Genomic DNA, 26505 nt, shown 5'->3' with positions numbered 1-26505 from the left:
TCAACCGCTCCGAAATATATTACAAATAACCAAAAATATTGTACTTTCAGCTTTTTGAAGCTGGTGTACAAAACCGAAAGATGTAACAACACAAACCAAGTCTGCCACGGGCAGTTTAGTGTAACCTTTGACCTCTGCCAAAAAGGTCTGGGCATTAATGGCACAGGTGGTATGCTTGTATAACTGCAAGGGTTGCTGGTGGCTAATAGCTCGAAAATCAGTTTTGAACTAACTATCAAAGTATGCTAGGATTTACCATGGATAGTCAAAAGTCATTTTCAGAAGGTGAATAATTCAATTCATTGTGACATTCTTGCATTTAAGCAATAAGGCACGAAGGGGTGTGGCATATGGCCAATATATAACGGCTAAGGGCTGTTCTTAAGCACGACGCAACACGGAGTGCTTGGACACAGCCCTTAGCCGTGGTATATTGGCCATATACTACAAAACCCCGAGATGCCTTATTTCTACAATAAACTGGCTACCAATCTATTTAGAGCAGTAAAAAATAAATGCTTTGTCATACCCGTGGTCAGACAATCAGCATTCAGGGCACGAACCATCCAATTTATAATGTAAAATATGACTCAATTCCAATTGAAATCAAATAAAAAAATAAAACGGTTATAAGTTAATGACCTTTGAAGGTCGTATACCTCAGCCATAAAGACACAACAAAAAGATCCCCCTCGTACACTAGGGCCACATCTTACATGTTCCTTATACAGCTTGTAAATCCTACACGTTTATATAGCCCCATTAGGAGCATTAGCCCCTCCCCCCACCCCTAGTGTTGCACCACTGGTGTTGGTTTTGAACTGATGTAGCGAGCTGGGTATGTTATGTGGGAAAATGTAGGACTGGCATTAGGACGTGAGCTAGCTATCGTTATCTAGCTTCTGTGTCGAGCTGTTGTTGTCAGCTGTTTTCATCTGGCTCTAACTAGCTAGTCGCTGTAACAAACCTTCCATAAAAAAATATATAGCTTGCTCTCTTCCTTTGCCTGTTGTCGGTAGCTAATTAGATAGCTTTCAGCTGACTGGTGTTAGCTAGCTAGCTAGCTAGCTAGCTAGCTAGCTACAGAGGCTGGCTGCTGGACTTTGGACAAGAAATGTTAGCTAGATAACATTAGCTAGCTAATCAAAAAATATTTTTGTATTTATTATCCTCAGCTTGAATACCGCCATACAGCTAGCTAGCTACAGTAGACTAGATTTGTTCTCAGCCACGTCTTACAACTGGCAGGATGTGGCAGCTGTGTTGTTGCCGAGCAACTGAGTTGACCCAGTTAGAGCTCTGAGATTCAGCTGAAAAGATGTCAGAAATGCTACAAAAAGGTAGCACATCGTTGAGACGGAAATGTGCACGTGAGAGCAATTCAATTCTAAAAACGGTTGCACCTACAAACTTAGTCACTTATTTATTAGCGTTTTTTTTTCACTTTAGTTCATTTCGTAAATATTTTCTTAACTAAATTTCTTGAACTGCATTGTTGGTTAAGGGCTTGTAAAGTAAGCATTTCACTGTAAGGTTGTGCGCATGTGACAAATACAATTTGATTTGATTTGAATCCAAAATGTTTTAAATCCAAAAGGTCACTTAAATGGACGATATAGTTTAGTTTTAATCCGACATGTAGAATTTGAGCTAGGTAAACGCAGACAACTCAATTGCTAACAACTCTGTTAAAAATCTGGTATGTTGACGTCTGTAACAGCCGGACGGCACATGACGATAGGCAAGGAGTGTGTGGTGTACCTCCAATCAAGTTGATTTGTGAATTTTCATCGACATTAGTGTGATATTGGCTCATATATGATGGTAGGTAGATTTCAAAGTAACATTGAGATTCAACTAATGCATACCATAATAGAATAGTACAATATAATACTACTATGTGATGTTCTATTTCATCCTGTGGTCTTACCCTTGCGGTGAGAGCTTGTCCAGCCACCCCATCTTGAGTTTGGTCTTAGGGGCCCCGTAGAAGCAGGCGTAAGGGGAGATATTATCGTCGTGGTCCGCGGGTAATACAGGTAACGTATTCTTCACTAGACCACCCAGCGTGTCAAAGGGCTCCGAGTAGAGGTCACACACCACCATTGTCATGGGAACGACCTGGGAGAGGGCGGGCCCGGGCAGGGAGCCGGAGAGGAGGGGCTCCGGGGTCGCCGTAGCAGCGTTAGGCCAAGCATGATTGGATAGTTCCCAACTGGTGGTGCACTCTTCCACTATAGAGTAGTCATCTTCATAGAGGTTGTGGACTGTTGAAGTAGGTGGAGGGACCTGTGTCTTGTCCCTGGACTCCTTGATCTTACCATGCTTCTTTCTGTGGAATACATCAATCAAACAACACATATATATCAGTCATCAGTCTGGACATTTTGAGCCTGTAATTGAATCCACAAATGCTGATGCTCCAGATACTCAACTCGTCTAGTCTAAAGAAGGCCAGATTTATTGCTTCTTTAATCAAAAAACAGTTTTCAGCTGTGCTAACATAATTTTAAAATGATAAACTTGGATTAGCTCACACAACGTGCCATTGGAACACAGGAGTGATGGTTGCTGATAATGGGCCTCTGTACGCTTATGTAGATTTTCCATTAAAAAAATCAGTGGGATCGATATGACAACAGCCAGTGAAAGTGCAGGGCGCCAAATTCAAAACAACAGAAATTAAAATTCCTCAAACATACATGTATTTTATACCGTTTTAAAGGAAATCTTGTTGTTAATCCCACCACTGTGTCCGATTTCAAATAGGCTTTACAGCGAAAGCACCACAAACGATTATATTAGGTCACCACCAACTCACAGAAAAACTGTCATTTTTCCAGCCAAAGAGAGGAATATCAAAAAGCACAAATAGAGATAAAATTAATCACTAAACTATGATGATCTTCATCAGATGACACTCATAGGACTTCATGTTACACAATACATGTATGTTTTGTTTGATAAAGTTCATATTTATCGAAAAAAAATCTCAGTAGACATTGGCGCGTTGCATTCACTAGTTCCAAAAACATCCGGTGATATTGCAGAGAGCCACATAATTTTACAGAAATACTCATTATAAATGTCGATGAAAATACAATTTTTAGACATGTAAATATAGATATACCTCTCCTTAATGCAACCACTGTGTCAGATTTTTAAAAAACTCATCAGAAAAAATAAACCATGCAATAATCTGAGAACGGCGCTCAGAAAAAAAAATGTATCCGCCACGTTGGAGTCGACAGAAATCAGAAATAACACTATAAATATTCCCTTACCTTTGATGATCTTCATCAGAATGCACTCCCAGGAATTCTAGTTCCACAATAAATGTTGGATTTGTTTCGATAATGTCCATTATTTATGTCCAAGTAGATACTTTTGTTAGTACACAAATCCAAATGCTCGTGCAGGTCCAGCCGAACGTCGGACGAAAACTTCAAAAAGTTATATTACAGGTTGTAGAAACATTAAGTATAGAATCAATCTTTAGGATGTGTTTAGCATAAATCTTCAATAACGTTCCAACCTGAGAATTCCATTGTCTGTAGAAAAGCCATGGAACGCAGGTCGCTATCATGTGAAATGCTCCTGAACAGGACCTGGCTCTCTGCCATACCACTGACCCAAAGAGCTCTCATCCCCACATCACAGTAGAAGCCTCATTCAAGTTTCTAAAGACGGTTGACATCTAGTGGAAGCCTTAGGAAGTGCAACATAACCAATAACCCACTGTGTATTCAATAGGGGCTGGGTTGAAAATCGACCAACCTCAGATTTCCCACTTCCTGTTTGGATTTCTTCTCAGGTTTTTGCCTGCCATATGAGTTCTGTTATACTCACAGACATCATTCAAACAGTTCTAGAAACTTCAGAGTGTTTCCTATCCATTACTAATAATACAATGCATATATTAGGAACTGGGACTGAGGAGCAGGACGTTTACTCTGGGCACCTTACATCCAAGCTACTCAATACTGCCACTGCAGCCATAAGAAGTTTTAAACTCAGCAAAAAAAGAAACGTCCCATTTTCAGGACTTTGTCTTTCAAAGATAACTCGTAAAAAATCAAAATAAGTTCACAGATATTCATTGTAAAGGGTTGTTCAATGAACCATAAACAATTAATGAACATGCACCTGTGAAACGGACGTTAAGACACTAACAGCTTACAGACAGAAGGCAATTAAGGTCACAGTTAAGAAAACTTAGGACACTAAAGAGGCCTTTCTATTGACTCTGAGAAACACCAAAAGAAAGATGCCCAAGGTCCCTGCTCATCAAGGTGCCATAGGCATGCTGCAAGGAGACATGAGGACTGCAGATATGGCAAGGGCAATAAATTGCTGTGAGACACCTAAGACAGTGTTACAGGGAGACAGGGTGGCCAGCTGATCATCCTCACATTTTCAGACCACGTGTAGCAACACCTGTACAGGATCGGTACATCCGAACATCACACCTGTGGGACAGGTACAGGATGGCAACAACAACTGCCCGAGTTACACCTGGAACGCACAATCCCTCCATCAGTGCTGACTGTCCCCAATAGGCTGAGAGAGGCTGGACTGAGGGCTTGTAGGCCTGTTGTAAGGCAGGTCCTCGCCAGAAATCACTGGGAACAACACCGCCTATGGGCACAAACCCACCATCGCTGGACCAGACAGAACTGGAAAAAAGTGCTTTTCACTGACGAGTCATCGTTTTGTCTCACCAGTGGTGATGGTCGGATACGCGTTTGTCGTCAATGGAATGAGCTTTGCGCCGAGGTCTGTACTCTGGAGTGGGATCGATTTGGAGGTGGAGGGTCTGTCATGGTCTGGGGCGGTGTGTCACAGCATCACCGGACTGAGCTTGTTGTCATTGCAGGCAATCTCAACGCTGTGCGTTACAGGGAAGACATCCTCCTCCCTCATGTGGTAATTTTGCACGCCCAATTTTTCAGTTTTTGATTTGTTAAAAAAGTTTGAAATATCCAATAAATGTCGTTCCACTTCATGATTGTGTCCCACTTGTTGTTGATTCTTCACAAAAAAATACAGTTTTATATCTTTATGTTTGAAGCCTGAAATGTGGCAAAAGGTTGCAAAGTTCAAGGTGGCGCCGGAAACTTTCGCAAGGCACTGTATGTATGTATGTATGTATATATATATGTATATATATATGTATATGTATATGTATATGTATATGTATATGTATATGTATATGTATATGTATATATATATATGTATATATATATATCTATATCTATATATATATATATATATATATATATATATATATATATATATATATATATATATATATATATATATATATATATATATATATATATATATATATATATATATATATATATATATATATATATATATATATATATATATATACTGCTCAAAAAAATAAAGGGAACACTAAAATAACACATCCTAGATCTGAATGAATGAAATATTCTTATTAAATACTTTTTTCTTTACATAGTTGAATGTGCTGACAACAAAATCATACAAAAATGATGAATGGAAATCAAATTTATCAACCCATGGAGGTCTGGATTTGGAGTCACACTCAAAATTAAAGTGGAAAACAACACCACAGGCTGATCCAACTTTGATGTAATGTACTTAAAACAAGTCAAAATGAGGCTCAGTAGTGTGTGTGGCCTCCACGTGCCTGTATGACCTCCCTACAACGCCTGGGCATGCTCCTGATGAGGTGGCGGATGGTCTCCTGAGGGACCTCCTCCCAGACCTGGACAAAAGCATCCGCCAACTCCTGGACAGTCTGTGATGCAACGTGGAGTTGGTGGATGGAGCGAGACATGATGTCCCAGATGTGCTCAATTGGATTCAGGTCTGGGGAACGGGCGGGCCAGTCCATAGCATCAATGTCTTCCTCTTGCAGGAACTGCTGACACACTCCAGCCACATGAGGTCTAGCATTGTCTTGCATTAGGAGGAACCCAGGGCCAACCACACCAGCATATGGTCTCACACGGGGTCTGAGGATCTCATCTCGGTACCTAATGGCAGTCAGGCTACCTCTGGCGAGCACAGGGAGGGCTGTGCCACCCCCAAAAGAAATGCCACCCCACACCATGACTGACCCACCGCCAAACCGGTCATGCTGGAGGACGTTGCAGGCAGTAGAACGTTCTCCACGGCGTTTCCAGACTCTGTCACGTCTGTCTGTGAAGAGCACAGTGCGCCAGTGGCGAATTTGCCAATCTTGGTGTTCTCTGGCAAATGCCAAACGTCCTGCACGGTGTTGGCCTGTAAGCACAACCCCCACCTGTGGACGTCGGGCCCTCATACCACCCTCATGGAGTCTGTTTCTGACCTCTTGAGCAGACACATGCACATTTGTGGCCTGCTGGAGGTCATTTTGCAGGGCTCTGGCAGTGCTCCTCCTGCTCCTCCTTGCACAAAGGCGGAGGTAGCGGTCCTGCTGCTGGGTTGTTGCCCTCCTACGGCCTCCTCCACGTCTCCTGATGTACTGGCCTGTCTCCTGGTAGCGCCTCCATGCTCTGGACACTACGCTGACAGACACAGCAAACCTTCTTGCCACAGCTCGCATTGATGTGCCATCCTGGATGAGCTGCACTACCTGAGCCACTTGTGTGGGTTGTAGACTCCATCTCATGCTACCACTAGAGTGAAAGCACCGCCAGCATTCAAAAGTGACCAAAACATCAGCCAGGAAGCATAGGAACTGAGAAGTGGTCTGTGGTCGCCACCTGCAGAACCACTCCTTTATTGAGGGCGTCTTGCTAATTGCCTATAATTTCCACCTGTTGTCTATTCCATTTGCACAACAGCATGTGAAATGTATTGTCAGTGTTGCTTCCTACATGGACAGTTTGATTCCACAGAAGTGTGATTGACTTGGAGTTACATTGTGTTGTTTAAGTGCTCCCTTTATTTTTTTGAGCAGTGTATATATATCAAATCAATCAATATTTATCAATTAACAATATTTGTGTAAAGCTTTTTACAAATGCTACTTGTGTTACATTTGTGTAATACTTTTGCATTTGTAAAAATGTAAATTACAATTTTGGTTTTTGCAATACTGTACAGACAACTGAAGCAGGGTTTAGCAACCATACCAATTTCAGTAGTTAAACGCCTTCCTCTTTTGAAATACTGTTCGACTATTTGTGGCCAAAGCAAAGGTAGTCTTTACTGTTATTGGGGCAACTATTGTGTATCGGAGTGGGCCTCATCTCACCTCAGCTTCTTCTGCTTGACATTCTCTTTGATTTCTTTCTTGAACAGTTCTTTAGTACCCTGGTCCTGAGACAGAATAACACAGATTAGTCATAAAGTCACACAAGGGCACTTTCAAAACAGGCATTGTTAGACTGATAGCATAGTGATTAGGTTAGCTTAGCGGCTAGGCTAGCAGGTGAAATTTCTATTAACCTCAGAGGCCAAAGTGAAACTGATTGAGCCTCAAGTTTACTCTCAATTTTCTCAAGTTTACTCTCAATTTGCAGTGAAAGAAGAGACAGGGGGGAAGTGGATGTGTGTGGGCAGACATATAGAAAATAGAACTGGATAGTGAGTTTCTCTCTTTCGCTTCTTAGCTACTTCCACATAATCTCAAAACAGTGAACATGTCAAGAGTCTGAGAATATGTACTCTGTGAAAGGGGTAACAATAAACACATATCAAAGGAAGGAAGGATATGACAGGTGGGGTGGGGTCGCAGGTGAGGTGGGGTCACAGGTGGGGTGGGGCTGCAGGTGGGGTGGGGTCGCAGGTGGGGTGGGGTCGCAGGTGGGGTGGGGCCGCAGGTGGGGTGGGGGCGCAGGTGCGGTGGGGTCGCAGGTGGGGTGGGGCCGCAGGTGGGGTGGGGCCGCAGGTGGGGTGGGGTCGCAGGTGGGGTGGGGTCGCAGGTGGGGTGGGGCCGCAGGTGGGGTGGGGCCGCAGGTGGGGTGGGGTCGCAGGTGGGGTGGGGTCGCAGGTGGGGTGGGGTCGCAGGTGGGGTGGGGCCGCAGGTGGGGTGGGGTCGCAGGTGGGGTGGGGTCGCAGGTGGGGTGGGGCCGCAGGTGGGGTGGGGTCGCAGGTGCGGTGGGGTCGCAGGTGGGGTGGGGTCGCAGGTGGGGTGGGGCCGCAGGTGGGGTGGGGTCGCAGGTGGGGTGGGGTCGCAGGTGAGGTGGGGTCGCAGGTGCGGTGGGGTCGCAGGTGGGGTGGGGCCGCAGGTGGGGTGGGGTCGCAGGTGGGGTGGGGTCAGGTGGGGTGGGGTCGGGTGGGGTGGGGCCGCAGGTGGGGTGGGGTCGCAGGTGGGGTGGGGTCCCAGGTGAGGTGGGGTCGCAGGTGGGGTGGGGTCGCAGGTGGGGTGGGGTCGCAGGTGGGGTGGGGTGGCAGGTGGGGCCTACCAGGCTCTGATCAGCCTCCCCGTGACCAAATCTCTCTGGAGATGTTGTTATCATTGCCTGGCTGTAAATAATGTTCTTATATTGAATGTAATCTATACAACCGTAGGTCGAAGTGCTTAATAGTAGCGCACCTATTTGGTTTAATACACAACTTCAGTATTTCACCTTACCAGTATGTTCTCTGGGTTGTTGTATAGGAATGTTTCTCCATAAGGAACAATGGGAGACAACGTTCTTTGCAGTGGGGCTAGAGTAGAGAGAAGGACACACATAAAACAGCATTAGTTCTCACAGACAAATGCTCATGGTATAGGTCTACATACTGTTGTTGCACCACATAACCATAACACTTGAATGCATCCTCCCCTCAGAGTTCTGTGTAACATGTTGAAGCATATTCCTACCTTCTCTCTCCCTGTCGTCTCCCCTCCTCCTCCCTCTCTTCTCCCTCCCCGTTGTCTCTCCTCCTTCTCCCTCCCTGTTGTCTCCCCTCTCTTCTTACTCCCTGTCGTCTCCCCTCTCTTCTCCCTCCCTGTCGTCTCCCCTCCTTCTCCCTCCCTTTCGTCTCCCCTCCTCCTCTCCCTCTCTTCTCCCTCCCCGTCGTCTCCCCTCTCTTCTCCCTCCCTGTCGTCTCCCCTCCTCCTCTCCCCTCCCCGTCGTCTCCCCTCCTCCTCTCCCTCTCTTCTCCCTCCCAGTCGTCTCCCCTCCTTCTCCATCTCTGTCGTCTCCCCTCCTCCTCTCCCTCTCTTCTCCCTCCCCGTCGTCTCCCCTCCTTCTCCCTCCCCGTCGTCTCCCCCTCCTCCTCTCCCTCTCTTCTCCCTCCCCCCCCGTCGTCTCCCTCTCTTCTCCCTCCCTGTCGTCTCCCCTCCTCCTCTCCCTCTCTTCTCCCTCCCCGTCGTCTCCCCTCCTTGTCCCTCCCCGTCGTCTCCCCTCCTTCTCCCTCCCCGTCGTCTCCCCTCCTCCTCTCCCTCTCTTCTCCCTCCCTGTCGTCTCCCCTCTCTTCTCCCTCCCCGTCGTCTCCCCTCCTTCTCCCTCCCCGTCGTCTCCCCTCCTCCTCTCCCTCTCTTCTCCCTCCCCGTCGTCTCCCCTCCATCTCCCTCCCCGTCGTCTCCCCTCCTTCTCCCTCCCTGTTGTCTCCCCTCTCTTCTTACTCCCTGTCGTCTCCCCTCTCTTCTCACTCCCTGTCATCTCCCCTCCTTCTCCCTCCCTGTCGTCTCCCCTCCTTCTCCCTCCCTGTCGTCTTCCCTCCTTCTCCCTCCCTTTCGTCTCCCCTCCTCCTCTCCCTCTCTTCTCCCTCCCCGTCGTCTCCCCTCTCTTCTCCCTCCCTGTCGTCTCCCCTCCTCCTCTCCCTCTCTTCTCCCTCCCTGTCGTCTCCCTCCTTCTCCATCTCTGTCGTCTCCCCTCCTTCTCCCTCCCAGTCGTCTCCCCTCCTTCTCCCTCCCTGTCGTCTCCCCTCCTCCTCTCCCTCTCTTCTCCCTCCCTGTCATCTCCCCTCCTCCTCTCCCTCTCTTCTCCCTCCCAGTCGTCTCCCCTCCTTCTCCCTCCCTGTTGTCTCCCCTCCTTCTCCCTCCCTGTCGTCTCCCCTCCTTCTCCCTCCCTATTGTCTCCCCTCCTTCTCCATCCCTGTCGTCTCCCCTCCTTCTCCCTCCCTGTCGTCTCCCCTCCTTCTCCCTCCCTGTCGTCTCCCCTCCTTCTCCCTCCCTGTTGTCTCCCCTCCTTCTCCCTCCCTGTCGTCTCCCCTCCTTCTCCCTCCCTATTGTCTCCCCTCCTTCTCCCTCCCTGTCGTCTCCCCTCCTTCTCCCTCCCTGTCGTCTCCCCTCCTTCTCCCTCCCTGTTGTCTCCCCTCCTTCTCCCTCCCTGTCGTCTCCCTCCTTCTCCCTCCCTGTCGTCTCCCTCCTTCTCCCTCCCTGTCGTCTCCCCTCCTTCTCCATCCCTGTCGTCTCCCCTCCTCCTCTCCCTCTCTTCTCCCTCCCTCCTCCTCCTCTCTTCTCCCTCCCCGTCGTCTCCCCTCTCTTCTCCCTCCCCTCCTCCTCTCCCTCTCTTCTCCCTCCCCGTCGTCTCCCCTCCTTCTCCATCCCTGTTGTCTCCCCTCCTTCTCCCTCCCTGTCGTCTCCCCTCCTTCTCCCTCCCTGTCGTCTCCCCTCCTTCTCCCTCCCTGTCGTCTCCCCTCCTTCTCCCTCCCTGTCGTCTCCCCTCCTTCTCCCTCCCTGTCGTCTCCCCTCCTTCTCCCTCCCTGTCGTCTCCCCTCCTTCTCCCTCCCTGTCGTCTCCCCTCCTTCTCCCTCCCTGTCGTCTCCCCTCCTTCTCCCTCCCTGTCGTCTCCCCTCCTTCTCCCTCCCTGTCGTCTCCCCTCCTTCTCCCTCCCTGTCGTCTCCCCTCCTTCTCCCTCCCTGTCGTCTCCCCTCCTTCTCCCTCCCTGTCGTCTCCCCTCCTTCTCCCTCCCTGTCGTCTCCCCTCCTTCTCCCTCCCTGTCGTCTCCCCTCCTTCTCCCTCCCTGTCGTCTCCCCTCCTTCTCCCTCCCTGTCGTCTCCCCTCCTTCTCCCTCCCTGTCGTCTCCCCTCCTCCTCTCCCTCTCTTCTCCCTCCCAGTCGTCTCCCCTCCTTCTCCATCCCTGTCGTCTCCCCTCCTCCTCTCCCTCTCTTCTCCCTCCCTGTCGTCTCCCCTCCTTCTCCATCCCTGTCATCTCCCCTCCTCCTCTCCCTCTCTTCTCCCTCCCAGTCGTCTCCCCTCCTTCTCCCTCCCTGTCGTCTCCCCTCCTTCTCCCTCTCTTCTCCCTCCCAGTCGTCTCCCCTCCTTCTCCCTCCCTGTCGTCTCCCCTCCTTCTCCCTCCCTGTCGTCTCCCCTCCTCCTCCCTCTCTTCTCCCTGTGCAAAAAACTTGTTCTTCCTTTCTCAGACAGACACTAGCTAAACCAAGGACGTTCATTGGCCCTGTGTGAGGCCCAATGGGGACCTCAGCCGAGGAGGGAGGGAGGAGAGGGGGAGGAAGTATGAGACCACCCAGACACCATCAGTCTATAGACCCGGGGCGACCCAGTGTGGGCCACTGCCTGTCACAGTGACAAATAACATCGCCCATCTCCTGGGGACAGCAAGGGCCGGCAGACATTCCCCGGCGGACGGACACACACATACCTACACAAACAGCCAGACACATACATAGATACGAGCTACTAGATAGGCCATAGAGACAAGGCACTGGGAGATAGAAACACAGCCATCAGGTCCTACTAAGTTGAAGAGGAACACACAATCACACCCATATCTCTATGGACAGGTCTGGTGTCTGAGAGACAGTAGGGTCGTTTATCACGATCTATTGGGCTGAGAGAGAAAGAGAAAGGGGGGGAGAGAGAGAAAGGGAGAGAAGGGGGGGGGGAGAAATGGGAGAAGGAGAGAGAGAGAGAAAGGGAGAGAAAGGGAGAGATAGGGGGAGAAAGAAAGGGAGAGAAAGGGGGAGAGAGAGAGAAATGGAGAGAAAGGGGGATAGAGAGAGAGAAATGGGAGAGAGAGAAAGGGGGAGAGAGAAAGAAAGGGGAGAGAAAGGGGAGTGAGAGAGAGAGAGGGAGTCAGAAAGGGAGAGAAAGGGGAGCGGGAAAAAAGGGGGAGAGAGAGAGAAAATGGGGAGAAAGAAAGGGGGAGAGAGACAGAGAGAAAATGGGGAGAAAGAAAGGGGGAGAGAGACAGAGAGAAAATGGGGAGAAAGAAAGGGGGAGAGAGACAGAGAGAGAGAGAGAGAGAGAGAGAGAGAGAGAGAGAGAGAGAGAGAGAGAGAGAGAGAGAGAGAGAGAGACAGAGAGAGAGACAGGGAGAGAGAGACAGGGAGAGAGAGACAGAGAGAGAGAGAGAGAGAGAGAGAGAGAGAGAGAGAGAGAGAGAGAGAGAGGGAGAGAGACAGGGAGAGAGAGAGAGAGAGAGAGAGAGAGAGAGAGAGAGAGAGAGAAGAGAGAGACAGAGAGCAACCACGTAAATCGAATAAAGGAGGAAAAGTAGAGGTAGGAACTAGGAAGAAAGAGGGAGGGAAGTTGTATTTACTGTTGGAAGGAAAGAGACAGATCCACTTTCTATGTTGAAGAGGAACGCACTATCACACCCTTATCTCTATGGACAGGTCTGGTGTCAGAGACAGTAGGGTCGTTTATCACAATCTATTGGAGGGGGGGCGAGAGAGAGAGAGAGAGAGAGAGAGAGAGAGAGGAGAGAGAGAGAGAGACAGAGAGAGAGCGAGACAGAGAGAGAGAGACAGAGAGCGAGAGAGAGGGAGAGAGAGAGACCAAGTAAATTGAAAAGAGGAGGAAAAGTAGAGGTAGGAACTAGGAACTAGGAAGAAAGAGGGGGGGGGGGTGTATGTACTGTATATACTTTTGGAAGGAAAGAGTCAAATCCACATTCAACAGATATGGGAGCCACCATAGACAGAGGGAGGCATCAACACAGACCTCACAACGCATTTGCCTGTATCACTAAAGGTCAATTTGCCAACAAAGTTTTTTTTTTTTTTACTTCTGGATTTAGGAGAGTGAAGCGGAATATACAATAGGCCTCACTGGCACCACTACGCAAGATGAGAGAGAGAGAGAGAGAGAGAGAGAGAGAGAGAGAGAGAGAGAGAGAGAGAGAGAGAGAGAGAGAGAGAGAGAGATAGACAGAGAGAGAGAGAGAGAGAGAGATAGACAGAGAGAGAGAGAGAGAGAGAGATAGACAGAGAGAGAGAGGGAGAGAGAGAGAGAGAGAGGGAGAGAGAGAGAGAGACAGAGACAGAGAGACAGAGAGAGAGAGAGACAGACAGAGAGAGACAGAGAGAGAGAGAGAGAGAGAGAGAGAGAGAGAGAGAGAGACACAGAGAGAGAGAGAGAGAGACAGAGAGAGAGAGAGAGAGAGAGAGAGAGAGAGAGAGAGAGACAGAGAGAGAGAGAGAGAGAGAGAGAGAGAGAGAGAGAGAGAGAGAGAGAGAGAGAGAGAGAGAGAGAGAGAGAGAGAGAGAGAGCACAATCCCAGCAAGACAAAAGCACCCTCTAAACGTGACGTTGGTTCCCCCCGTGATGAATCTAAAAAATAATATATATATATATATATATGCCATTTAGCAGACGCTTTTATCCAAAGCGACTTACAGTCATGTGTGCATACATTCTACGTATGGGTGGTCCCGGGAATCGAACCCAGTACCCTGGCGTTACAAGCGCCATGCTCTACCAACTGTGCTACAGAAGGACCAATCTAAAACACTTTCTCTCTCCCTTTTCCCCTCTCTCTCTCCCTTTTCCCCTCTCTCTCTTTCCCCCCTCCCCCTTTTTTTCATCAGGGCAAACAATAGTAGTGCCTGCTGACTCGATAATATAAAATATTAAAGGAAGAGCTAAAATAGGATTTGTTGCTAGGAGACCTTTCTGGTTGCCGTTAGCACGGCCGGGAACCTGGGCGCAGGGAAGGTGTTCAAGGTCGGTTGTGGATGTTAGTGGCGGCAAGCTCCTGAGGAGGGAAAAGAATGAGAATAACCTTTATTAGAACACCGTCTGACACACACAAGGGATCAGGATATATATATATATATCTTTGAGCCTTTGAGTTAACACTAGAAAGGATACGTTCCCCAAATGTGACCCGAGATTCAGGAAACGTTTGAAAGTTTAAAAAAAAAAATGTTTTTTTATCATAATGCGTTTTTTTTTGTTGCTAGAAATGCTTCTTCTTGTACATGTGAACTTTCATGTGTCTTAATGACAAGCCATCTGTAAATATGAATGAAATTGTAACATTTACGAGCCTTGTTGGTTAAGTGACAGAAAAAGCTAGCAACCGTCCCACTAGCCATGATTGGCTGAGATAATGAGTGGGCTGGACAGAGAGAAGAGTTTCGGATTGGTCTGCCATAGAAGCTCGTCAGTCTGTGTTGGTAATCCTGTCGAATGCACCTTTTTTTGTATGTATCGTGTAGTGGAGCTGCATAAGTGTGGCTCTCCACTTTCTAGAGGATCGAGTTTTGAAATCAGTGGAATTAGAGTACGATAGCTAAAAGAGATGGAGGAAACACCTGTCTCCGGATTTTAACTAAGGGCAACCGTGGCATCGCATTCCTGACAGGGAGACGCGTCCATGCACGATGATGTACAGTGAGAGAAAAAAGTATTTGATCCCCTGCTGATTTGGTACGTTTGCCCACTGACAAAGAAATGATCAGCTGGGACCGTAGTCACCAAGAAAACAATTGGTAACACTACGCTGTGAAGGACTGAAATCCTGCAACGCCCGCAAGGTCCCCCTGCTCAAGAAAGCACATATACATGCCCGTCTGAAGTTTGCCAATGAGCATCTGAATGATTCAGAGGACAACTGGGTGAAAGTGTTGTGGTCAGATGAGACCAAAATGGAGCTCTTTGGCATCAACTCAACTCGGCGTGTTTGGAGGAGGAGGAATGCTGCCTATGACCCCAAGAACACCATCCCCACCGTCAAACACGGAGGTGGAAACATTATGATTTGGGGGTGTTTTTCTGCTAAGGGGACAGGACAACTTCACCGCATCAAAGGGACGATGGACGGGGCCATGTACCGTCAAATCTTGGGTGAGAACCTCCTTCCCTCAGCCAGGGCATTGAAAATGGTGCTTGGATAGGTATTCCAGCATGACAATGACCCAAAACACACGGCCAAGGCAACAAAGGAGTGGCTCAAGAAGAAGCACATTAAGGTCCTGGAGTGGCCTAGCCAGTCTCCAGACCTTAATCACATAGACAATCTGTGGAGGGAGCTGAAGGTTCGAGTTGCCAAACGTTAGCCTCGAAACCTCAATGACTTGGAGAAGATCTGCAAACATGAGTGGGACAAAATCCCTCATGAGATGTGTGAAAACCTGGTGGCCAACTACAAGAAACGTCTGACCTCTGTCATTGACAATAAGGGTTTTGCCACCAAGTACTAAGTTGTTTAATTGCAGAAGGGTCAAATACTTATTTCCCTCATTAAAATGCAAATCATTTTATAACATTATTGACATGCGTTTTTCTGGATTTGTTTGTTGTTATTCTGTCTCTCACTGTTCAAATAAACCTATCATTAAAATGATAGACTGATCATTTCTTTGTCAGTGGGCAAACGTACAAAACCAGCAGGGGAACAAATACTTGTTTCCCCTCACTGTATATAGGTAAGATAGCTAGCTAACGCTAGACTAACGTACATTTTCAGATATTACACATTTTCACATTTTGACAGAAAGTGGTTTAATTTCAAGCTAACTTTAGCCTAAAGGGGCTGAATAATTTTGCACGCCCAATTTTTCAGTTTTTGATTTGTTAAAAAAGTTTGAAATATCCAATAAATGTCGTTCTACTTCATGATTGTGTCCCACTTGTTGATTCTTCACAAAAAAATACAGTTGTATATCTTTATGTTTGAAGCCTGAAATGTGGCAAAAGGTCGCAAAGTTCAAGGGGGGCGAATACTTTCGCAAGGCACTGTACATTATGGAAAGCAATTATTATATTAGCAAACAATTATTGTGAATCATCCTAGATTGTCCCTAACAACTTTCACTCCCTCGCAACAGTTGTGGGATACACAACTTTCACTCCCTCGCAACAGTTGTGGGATACACAACTTTCACTCCCTCGCAACAGTTGTGGGATACACAACTTTCAAAGCAGAATAACTTTCCCATTGCTCCTCAAATGCAGTGTATGATACACCAATTTGTAGCTCCGAGTCTCTAATTTTATATAATGTAAAAAAACACAATTTTAAATTTTGCTACATAAGAACGAATCCAGTCTGTGAGTCACAAATGGCTATTGCTGATTGTCGCCAGTACTCACATGAGGAACGTGTGGAGCTGCCCTTATTCTAGTCAAGTAAGATTTAACCAATTAGGCACTGGAGGGGTGGTTGTGGCTATAAGGCCAATATACCACCTCTTATCTTTTCTTTGTCAATGCACTGGTCATCAATCTATTCATTCTCCATTTCACAATTGATAATATTGACACCCATCAGACTATTTTTTGTCAATGTATTCTATTGTTTTTTCACAATTGATAATATTGACACCCATCAGACTATTTTAAATGTATTATTGTTTTTAGGCCACATCGATTCTTATATGTATGAAATGAGTTTCAATACAGATGAGGTCTTATTTTAGTATTTACAGTCTACATACTTCTGGATCAATCAATAAATGTTCTGACTGATTACAATTAATATATATATTTATATAATATTTGGTGTCCCGAGGTTATATGACCTATTTTAACATAATGAAATATTAATTGAAATATCAAATGGTCAGAATGACTGTCGTAGCCATGTACATACTGTAACGACCCTGGGTTCATAAGCGCGGAAATCGACTCTGCCGCACGAGCATGCTTTTGCGGCAGTCGATAGCGTGTCGGGGCTCGAAGGTCGAGGGTTCGAGACCTGCTCCCTGCTGTTTCATTACATTACGTTATTGTCTCAAAGTTGTTTTCATTTCTAGCTATATAGCTACCGATATAGCCTGCTTCGTCATTTACAGATGACTTGTTGTGATCAGAAGCAACGTAAAGACAACCAGCTGAGCTGGCCAATTGCATTCTACTGTTAAATGTTCATTGTTGATGAGCTAAGGCATCCGTTAAATAATTATAATCGTTTTAATGTTAGCCAGTTTCTCATGTTTAACTAGCTACCTGGAGTAGCCACTGTGGTGTGAATGCTAATCAATTAGTAAGTTAATCAAACCCCATGTTATGGTATAGGGACACATGCCAAGTTGGCTCGCTAGCTAGCCTTAATAAAATCATAGCTAAATAGCTTGCTAGCTATTAGGTTATAGATTGAGGTATTTTTTTTTGCATGTTCAAATGAATTAAATTAATACCGTTTACATCTAGCCAGTTGGTAATTATGTTATTACATTTTGGCTAAATCTAGCTCGTTATCTTGTGTCTGCATTGCCATTGTTGGGCTGTAAGCAGGTTAGGTGTGTACAGGACATTTTGGTACAGCTGTAGTAGGCAATAACGAGCTACAGGACAATAATTAATTAATGTTTTTAACTGGAATTTGTCTTTCAGTATAAACCTGCTCTCTGCCTCCTGTACAACGAGATGATCAAGGGTGAACAAGCAACACTTCAGGAATGTTGTACTTTGAGCTTATTGCTTTGACTTGAGGGTCAATTAATGTTATTTCTAGTATGCAAGGTTTTCAATTTCCCGTCTATTTTTAGTCTGCTTTCTTCCTTTACAGCTTCAACAGTCTGGAGCCTGGTATTGTTGTAGCCAAGGAGCTCTCTCTCTAATATGGAACCAGGCTTCTGCTGCCGTGCAACGATGACATCCTTCCTCCCAGAGATGTGAAACCCTCGGACTGGACACAACCTGGCAAACATTATATTTTGTAGAAGCTCAGGACTTTTGCGATGAAAAGGACATAGACATTACATGTTCTTCTCCAAAGGGCAGGACAGAAATATGCTCTCAGGCTAAGCCTTTGTTTTTTCCCCTCAATAAAATGCTTTAACTTCATGTGCTGATTACCTTCAGCACATGAAATCTTTTCTTAGTTTTTTCAAACACTACCTCACTGCTTTAGCACATGGCCACATTCATGTGGTCTAATGTAAATGATTTAAGAGATGGGTGACTCTAAGGTTTTAGAGGGTATGAACGACGCTAAAATGAGTGCAATCAAAGAACAGCACTGCGGCTGGTCAATGTGAAAGGTTATATTTATTATACAACCATAGGCAATTTAATACTGTAAATGGTTTGCCTAAATGGGTAACTTGGTGAGACAATGTTCAGAGAATCCATTTTGGTAAAATGATCCTTTTCTAAATATGTTTCCCAATGATTAATGTGGAGCATGTGTGAAAATCACAGCAAAATGTTTTAATTCCTTTTCCTCCTAAATGTGATTCTAAGTGTATCACCTTTTAAAGCAGCATTACTTCCCCATGTTTCCTCTAACTACAGTGTATGATATGTCATTTAGAGGCGCTGAGTCTGTACTTTTATCCAATTTAAAAATAAAAAAAAACTCCATTGAAATTTTGGAACACAAGACTGAATAGAGATGGTGGGTCAACTATGAGAAAGTGCTAAAGTTTCAAAACATCATAAACCAACGGTACACACACCCATTGATCACTTAATATTATAATAGGCTTATCAATAAGTTATAGACAAATGAGGCGAGGGATGAGAGATGCCTACCAGGCCGGCGGGGGTAGGATGACCTGGTCAGGAATCCCGGGAACTGGCCGGTGCCTCAGTCTGTAGGAACGGGTGGGCCGGGGGCCCTTGGCTTGTGTCTTCAAGCTGGGGCCCCTCTCATAGATCACATTATCCACCATCTTCGCCTGGTAAACCTCTTGGTTTTTCCCAGATAGAACGTGGTCAGGCCCGGGAGAGAGGTCTGTAGAGGAAGGGGAGGGCTCCTCAGAGGAGATCTCACAATCAGAGGGCACCTCTCCAGAGTGGGAGGAGACAGAGAGGGAATCACAGCTGCCAGATGTGGAGTTCGAAGCTGAGGAAGTGGTGCGTACGTTGAGAGGGTCACGCGGTGTCGGCTGAGGTGGTCTCAGAGACCCCTTTATAGAAGTGTTAGGGATTGAAGAGACAGAAGAGGAGAACGCTAAGCCAGCCCCAGGGTGTAGGGTCTGCCTCCCCTCCCATCTTGCCTGCTCTACCCTCTCACTAGGCTGGCAGGAAGTCACCCTTTTCTTATTTGTCATGAAGATGTGTCTGGGTTGGGGGACGGGCATTCTCTGGTCCCACACCCTCTCTTCCCCCTCCTTTTCCTCTTCCCCCGGCTCTTCCACCACCAATCTTAGGGCTTCCAAACTACATAGGATCCGTCTACGGTGGCCTGTAGGGAACACTCGGAGCTCCAGGAGGCGGTTTTCAGTGAGCCCCCTGCAGTCTTCCAGGCACTGGAAGCCCCCCAGGTTAAATCCGTCAGCGTACTGGGGCAGACGCAGGCTGGTCAGCCAGTCTAGGATGTCCTCTCTGGGGTCAGTGGGATCCGACATGGTGGGTGTTTGGTGGTGGTCTAGATCAACACCAGAGTAGAGTTGATGATGGATCTAAGGCAGATCAGTATGTGTGAAAGTGTTGGGTGGGGGAAGGTTTGGTGGTTTTGCTGAGGACAGAAACAAGAGGGATACAATTAAGAATGTATTATGCCTCTGACAGTTGGTAGCTAATGTATCTGTACATCTAATATCCCGAAGAAAAACAAAAATCATGATGTTTCCTCAAAATTCACTTAACAATTAATTTCCATTAAAAGTTGACATTCTACATGAGAACACTTGAATCCTGCACGGTGCAGTCGAACTATATGAGCTGAAACCAAATCTGCCCCAGTGCTTTCCCCACCACAGTATAAACCTAAGAACCCAAATGTCAATGCTAGAAATAATATGCATTACTGTTGAACAAGCCAGTCCATCTTCAACGAGAAATATAAATAGCACATTTTCTTTAAGGTCTCATTGACATGTCCTATTCTATCGACATTTGAAATAAGAACTAACCTTACTCTGTTCTGTCTTTTTTTTTCTTTTTTTCCATGGTGTCTAGTCCTCCACTCCAACAAGCTTTCTCACCCCATAACAACTTGTACTATAAACACTTCCTGTAAACAAACGTCACCTACAGTGCATTCGGAAAGTATTCAGACCCCTTAACTTTTTCCACATTGTTACATTTACAGCCCTGTTCTAGAATGGATTGAATAAATACAAATCCTCAGTAATCTACACACAATACCCCATAATGACATCACAATACCCCATAATGACATCACAATACCCCATAATGACATCACAATACCCCATAATGACAAAAAGAAAACCGTTTAGAATTTTTAGCAAATGTATCAAAATAAAAAAACGGATACCTTATTTACATTAGTATTCAGACTCTTTGCTATGAGACTCGAAATTGAGCTCACGTGCATCCGTTTCCATTGATCATCCTTGACGTTTCTACAACTTGATTGGAGTCCACTTGGTAAATTCAAATTGATTGGACATGATTTGGAAAGGGACACACCTGTATATATATATTACCCCACAGTTGACCATCCGCTACAAGACCATGGTGCTTGCCTACGGAGCTGTGAGGGGAACGGCACCTCAGTACCTCCAGGCTCTGATCAGGCCCTACACCCAAACAAGGGCACTGCGTTCATCCACCTCTGGCCTCCTCGCCTCCCTACCACTGAGGAAGTACAGTTCCCGCTCAGCCCAGTCAAAACTGTTCGCTGCTCTGGCCCCCCAATGGTGGAACAAACTCCCTCACGATGCCAGGACAGCGGAGTCAATCACCACCTTCCGGAGACACCTGAAACCCCACCTCTTTAAGGAATACCTAGGATAGGATAAGTAATCCTTCTCACCCCCCTTTAAGATTTAGATCCAATATTGTAAAGTGACTGTTCTACTGGATGTCATAAGGTGAATGCACCAATTTGTAAGTCGCTCTGGATAAGAGCGTCTGCTAAATGACTTAAATGTAAATGTAAATGTTGACAGTGCATGTCAGAGCAAAAACCAGGCCTTGAGGTCAATGGAATTGTCCGGAAAGCTCCGAGACAGGATTGTGTCGAGGCATAGATCTGGGGAATAGTACCAAAACATGTCTGTAGCATTGAAGGTCCCCAAGAACACAGTGGCCTCCATCATTCTTAAATCGAAGAAGTTTGGAACCACCAAGACTCTTCCTAGAGCTGGCTGCCGGGCAAAACTGAGCAATCGAGAGAGAAGGGCCTTGGTCAGGGAGGTGACCGTTAACCCGATGATCATTCTGACAGAGCTCTAGAGTTCCTCTGTGGAGATGAGAGAAACTTCCAGAAGGACAACCATCTCTGCAGCTCTCCACCAAATCAGGCCTTTATGATAGAGTGGCCAGACAGAAGCCACTCCTCAGTAAAAGGCACATGAAAGACCTCTTGGAATTTGCCAAAATATTCTCTGGTCTAATGAAACCAAGATTGAACTCTTTGGCCCAAATGCCAAGCGTCACGTCCGGAGGAAACCTGGCACCATCCCTATGGTGAAGCACGGTGGTGGCAGCATTGTGCTGTGGGGATGTTTTTCAGCAGCAGGGACTGGGAGACTAGCCAGGATCGAGACAAAGATGAACGGAGTGCTCCAGAGTGCTCAGGAACTCAGACTGTGGCCAAGTTTCACGTTGCAACAGAACAATGGGAGAAACTCCCCAAATACAGGTGTGCCAAGCTTGTAGTGTCATACCCAAGAAGAATCGATGCTGTAATCGCTGCCAAAGGGTGCTTCAACAAACTACTGAGCAAAGGGTCGGAATACTTATGTAAATGTGATATATCCGTTTTTACTTTGTAAAATATTTTAAAAAATGTATCAAAATCAGTTTTTGCTTTGGCATTATGGGGGTATTGTATGTAGATATTTCTATTTTTTTTATTTTTTTATTTAGAATTAGGCTGTAACGTAACAAAATGTGGGAAAAGACAAGGTTTCAGAATACTTTTAGAACTCTAATTATACCAGATCTATAACCACAAGGCCCAACAGTGCTGACGGTGGCAACATTTAGGTCGACGCTCTGCAGCAGTAATCATCACAAACAATAGTCAGTGGGTTTATAGGTCTTTTATGACCACCACTATAACAGGCATACAACGGAGAGAAAAAAAGAAGAAATATGCAACAAAAAACAAAAGTGTACATTTGTTGAGTCCTGTTTCAGTCTGTTTTCATACGTTTGGTACCTAATGAATATGACCCAGACGCTTGCAGTGTTGTTTGTTTCACAGTCAGACCAACACCAGACTGTTATTGGAAGCCCTGTATGGTGGTGTTAATGAGAAGTCAAAGAGAGAAGCATGCATTAACACTGAGGAACAAGTGTAACTTCATATGTGGTATACCCACACCACTGAGGCTATATCAGAACGCTTCTGCATTCAACTGAGACCTCTTCTTATTTAACCCAATACACTTGTGGGATAGAGCTAAATGGAACTGTTTCTTACAGAAGGAATATGGAAAGCTAACGCATAGTCATAGTAGCAATTAAAAAGGGAACAGTTTGGAGATTATGGCAAAAATGATTAGACTATAAAGGTGAGGGACACCACAGTTCACTTGACAAGACTTAATCCAAAATATTACACTGTTGATTTGACATGTCGTGTACTTTTCTCCACATTTATTGATAACAAAATCTGAAAAATAATCTGGATACAGTCAGTAACATGACTTGGGGTAGGTGCAGTATAAGACAAAACATTTTACAAGGGTTTGTGTGAGAGGTGTTTCCAAGTGGCCACTCATCTCTCCAAAGTGCGCACAGTTCCTAAGTAATTCCAATGCACTTTTATGAATCAAAGAAGAGTCTTCAACTAGAAGGTGTTTTTTAAACTCTCCTAGCTGTGGCGTTGAGGAACTAGAACAAGCACACTTGTAGTTGTTTTGTTTGGAACACAGCCCTGGATCCCCGACATCACACAATTACTATTGTTGTTTACGCATTCCAAACAAAACGGTCCATTATAAATCAGAATCTGGGTAAGGCGGCCATTTGAATGAAAGCTTGTTCTATTTCCAACAATGACCAGCTAAAATCAGGGATGAACAACAGAAAAGATCTGAACACATCATGAGGTGCCCCAGTTAGTGTGTTTTAGAATTGAGTCATGAGTTCACTCAGATGTGTGGTCTACAGCAAATTGTCATCACAAAACATCGGAACAGATGTGATCATTCGGTGTTCAGAACAACCCAGGGTATAACGCCATTGTTACCTTGTAACTGTACATCAAACATAGCGATGATAAACACTGACACTGTATATGACATGAGTTTTATGATGTGGAAATGTGAAGTGCACATTTGGACTCACAGGTGTTTGTCTTGCTTGTATGACAAAGTGGTATTAACTTGCCTAGTTAAATAAAAAATAAAATAAAAATATTATAATTCTCAATGTCTCCTCTTTCATAATATATTGAGTCCTTTTCATTTGCAGCATTTCTCTCTCTCAGACAACAAAACATTTGCAAACGTTGTCCAATCAGCAGGAGGGGGCGACTTCTTGTCACGTGGTGCTCAAGTTCAGAACAGCTGTCAATCAAAACCCCCATACAGAGCTGTGGAGCAGAGACCCTGAGGTCTGACGACTTGTTGAGCATCTTACTGTACAGCCACTGTGTTCCAATGTAGGCGCTTATCAGCGTCCAAACCTGCCATTTCCAACCTGTATAGGAGTACGAGTGTAAAGGGCTACACGCGTGTTTGTGCTCGTTTGTTTCATTTCATTTAAAACGAAGATTGCCAAGGACATCAAAGATGAGATGAGGAGAACCTGACATGTAAAGATCCCAACTCCAACGTTGACATGAAGCGTTGATGATGTACGTCCAGGTACCTTCACATGTGAAGAACGGATTCGGCCCACGGAGTGTAAAGGCTCATTTGAGAGGTGAAAGGTGGTGGGTTTTTTTTATCTAGCGGAGTCTCAAAGGGTTATAGCTGTGTGTGTTTTACGCCCTTAACATGTAGGGACCTGTATTGGCAAGGGGTGAGTGCTTACAGATTATGGCACAAGCGCCTTCCTCACACACACACACACACACACACACACACACACACACACACACACACACACACACACACACACACACACACACACACACACAAACACGATCTGACTCAGTTTGCCATCTCTCTCTGGTTACCACCATCCCACCCCCTCACACACACAAGTTCCTCACACACACACACACCAGTTCCTCACACACACACACACACACACACACACACACACACACACACACACACACACACACACACACACACACACACACACACACACACACACACACACACACACACACGATCTGACTCAGTTTGCCATCTCTCTGGTTACCACCATCCCACCCCCTCACACACACACACACACACACAGGTTCCTCACACACACACACACACCAGTTCCTCACACACACACACACACACACACACACACACACACACACACACACACACACACACACACACACACATACGATCTGACTCAGTTTGCCATCTCTCTCTGGTTACCACCATCCCACCCCCTCACACACACAAGTTCCTCACACACACACACCAGTTCCACACACAACACACACACACACACACACACACACACACACACACACACACACACACACACACACACGATCTGACTCAGTTTGCCATCTCTCTCTGGTTACCACCATCCCACCCCTCACACACACAAGTTCCTCACACACACACACCAGTTCCACACACACACACACACACACACACACACACACACACACACACACACACACACACACACACACACACACACACACACACACACACACACGATCTGACTCAGTTTGCCATCTCTCTCTGGTTACCACCATCCCACCCCCTCACACACACCACCCAGTCTGTAAACCTTAGAATGGAATAGACTCACAAAGCATTGATCCAGTCCTACAGTATTTAACCCCCAGTCCTACAGTATTTTACCCCCAGTCCTACAGTATTTAACCCCCAGTCCTACAGTATTTAACCCCCAGTACTACAGTATTTAACCCCCAGTCCTACAGTATTTAACCCCCAGTCCTACAGTATTTAACCCCCAGTCCTACAGTATTTAACCCCCAGTCCTACAGTATTTAACCCCCAGTCCTACAGTATTTTACCCCCAGTCCTACAGTATTTTACCCCCAGTCCTACAGTATTTTACCCCCAGTCCTACAGTATTTAACCCCCAGTCCTACAGTATTTAACCCCCAGTCCTACAGTATTTTATATGTATGTATGTATGGCTAAAAAGAAGAAAATCAGCAAGAATTGTTATTTAACCTTCATTTTATCAGGGAGTCATACTGAGACCGAGGTCCTTCATTTTATATGGGAGTCATACTGAGAGCGAGGTCCTTCATTTTATCAGGGAGTCATACTGAGAGCGAGGTCCTTCATTTTATCAGGGAGTCATACTGAGACTAAGGTCCTTCATTTTATCAGGGAGTCATACTGAGACTAAGGTCCTTCATTTTATCAAGGAGTCATACTGAGACTAAGGTCCTTCATTTTATCAGGGAGTCATACTGAGACTAAGGTCCTTCATTTTATCAAGGAGTCATACTGAGACCGAGGTCCTTCATTTTATCAGGGAGTCATACTGAGACTAAGGTCCTTCATTTTATCAGGGAGTCATACTGAGACTAAGGTCCTTCATTTTATCAGGGAGTCATACTGAGACCGAGGTCCTTCATTTTATCAGGGAGTCATACTGAGACCGAGGTCCTTCATTTTATCAGGGAGTCATACTGAGACTAAGGTCCTTCATTTTATCAGGGAGTCATACTGAGAGCGAGGTCCTTCATTTTATCAGGGAGTCATACTGAGACCGAGGTCCTTCATTTTATCAGGGAGTCATACTGAGACTAAGGTCCTTCATTTTATCAGGGAGTCATACTGAGACCGAGGTCCTTCATTTTATCAGGGAGTCATACTGAGACTAAGGTCCTTCATTTTATCAGGGAGTCATACTGAGAGCGAGGTCCTTCATTTTATCAGGGAGTCATACTGAGAGCGAGGTCCTTCATTTTATCAGGGAGTCATACTGAGAGCGAGGTCCTTCATTTTATCAGGGAGTCATACTGAGAGCGAGGTCCTTCATTTTATCAGGGAGTCATACTGAGAGCGAGGTCCTTCATTTTATCAGGGAGTCATACTGAGAGCGAGGTCCTTCATTTTATCAGGGAGTCATACTGAGAGCGAGGTCCTTCATTTTATCAGGGAGTCATACTGAGAGCGAGGTCCTTCATTTTATCAGGGAGTCATACTGAGAGCGAGGTCCTTCATTTTATCAGGGAGTCGTACTGAGAGCGAGGTCCTTCATTTTATCAGGGAGTCATACTGAGACCGAGGTCCTTCATTTTATCAGAGAGTCGTACTGAGACTAAGGTCCTTCATTTTATCAGGGAGTCATACTGAGAGCGAGGTCCTTCATTTTGTCATGGAGTCATACTGAGACCGAGGTCCTTCATTTTATCAGGGAGTCATACTGAGACTAAGGTCCTTCATTTTATCAGGGAGTCATACTGAGACTAAGGTCCTTCA

General features: G+C 45.9%; 1 protein-coding gene across 8 annotated transcripts in view; it reads right to left on the bottom strand.

Annotated features, from left to right (window-relative positions):
* The window catches only part of arap2 (ArfGAP with RhoGAP domain, ankyrin repeat and PH domain 2), a 272636-nt gene that overhangs the window by 244663 nt on the left and 1468 nt on the right, over window positions 1-26505 (bottom strand). For all 8 annotated transcript variants that reach the window (XR_008062416.1, XR_008062417.1, XR_008062418.1 and 5 more), the window contains exons 2-6: window positions 18587-19514; window positions 13774-13859; window positions 8561-8637; window positions 7238-7302; window positions 1931-2332 (exon numbers count right to left, since the gene is read on the bottom strand). Coding sequence is in view for 1 of the 8 variants with exons in the window: in XM_052459291.1 (XP_052315251.1) it covers window positions 1931-2332; window positions 7238-7302; window positions 8561-8637; window positions 13774-13859; window positions 18587-19404 (1448 nt within the window). In the remaining 7 variants the exon portion in view is untranslated. The remainder of the gene's footprint in view (window positions 1-1930; window positions 2333-7237; window positions 7303-8560; window positions 8638-13773; window positions 13860-18586; window positions 19515-26505) is intronic.

Source organism: Oncorhynchus keta, chromosome 13, assembly GCF_023373465.1.
Source record: "Oncorhynchus keta strain PuntledgeMale-10-30-2019 chromosome 13, Oket_V2, whole genome shotgun sequence".
NCBI classification, from domain to species: domain Eukaryota; kingdom Metazoa; phylum Chordata; class Actinopteri; order Salmoniformes; family Salmonidae; genus Oncorhynchus; species Oncorhynchus keta.
Note: the sequence above shows the minus strand (reverse complement) of the source record. Positions and strands in the feature narration are given on the sequence as shown.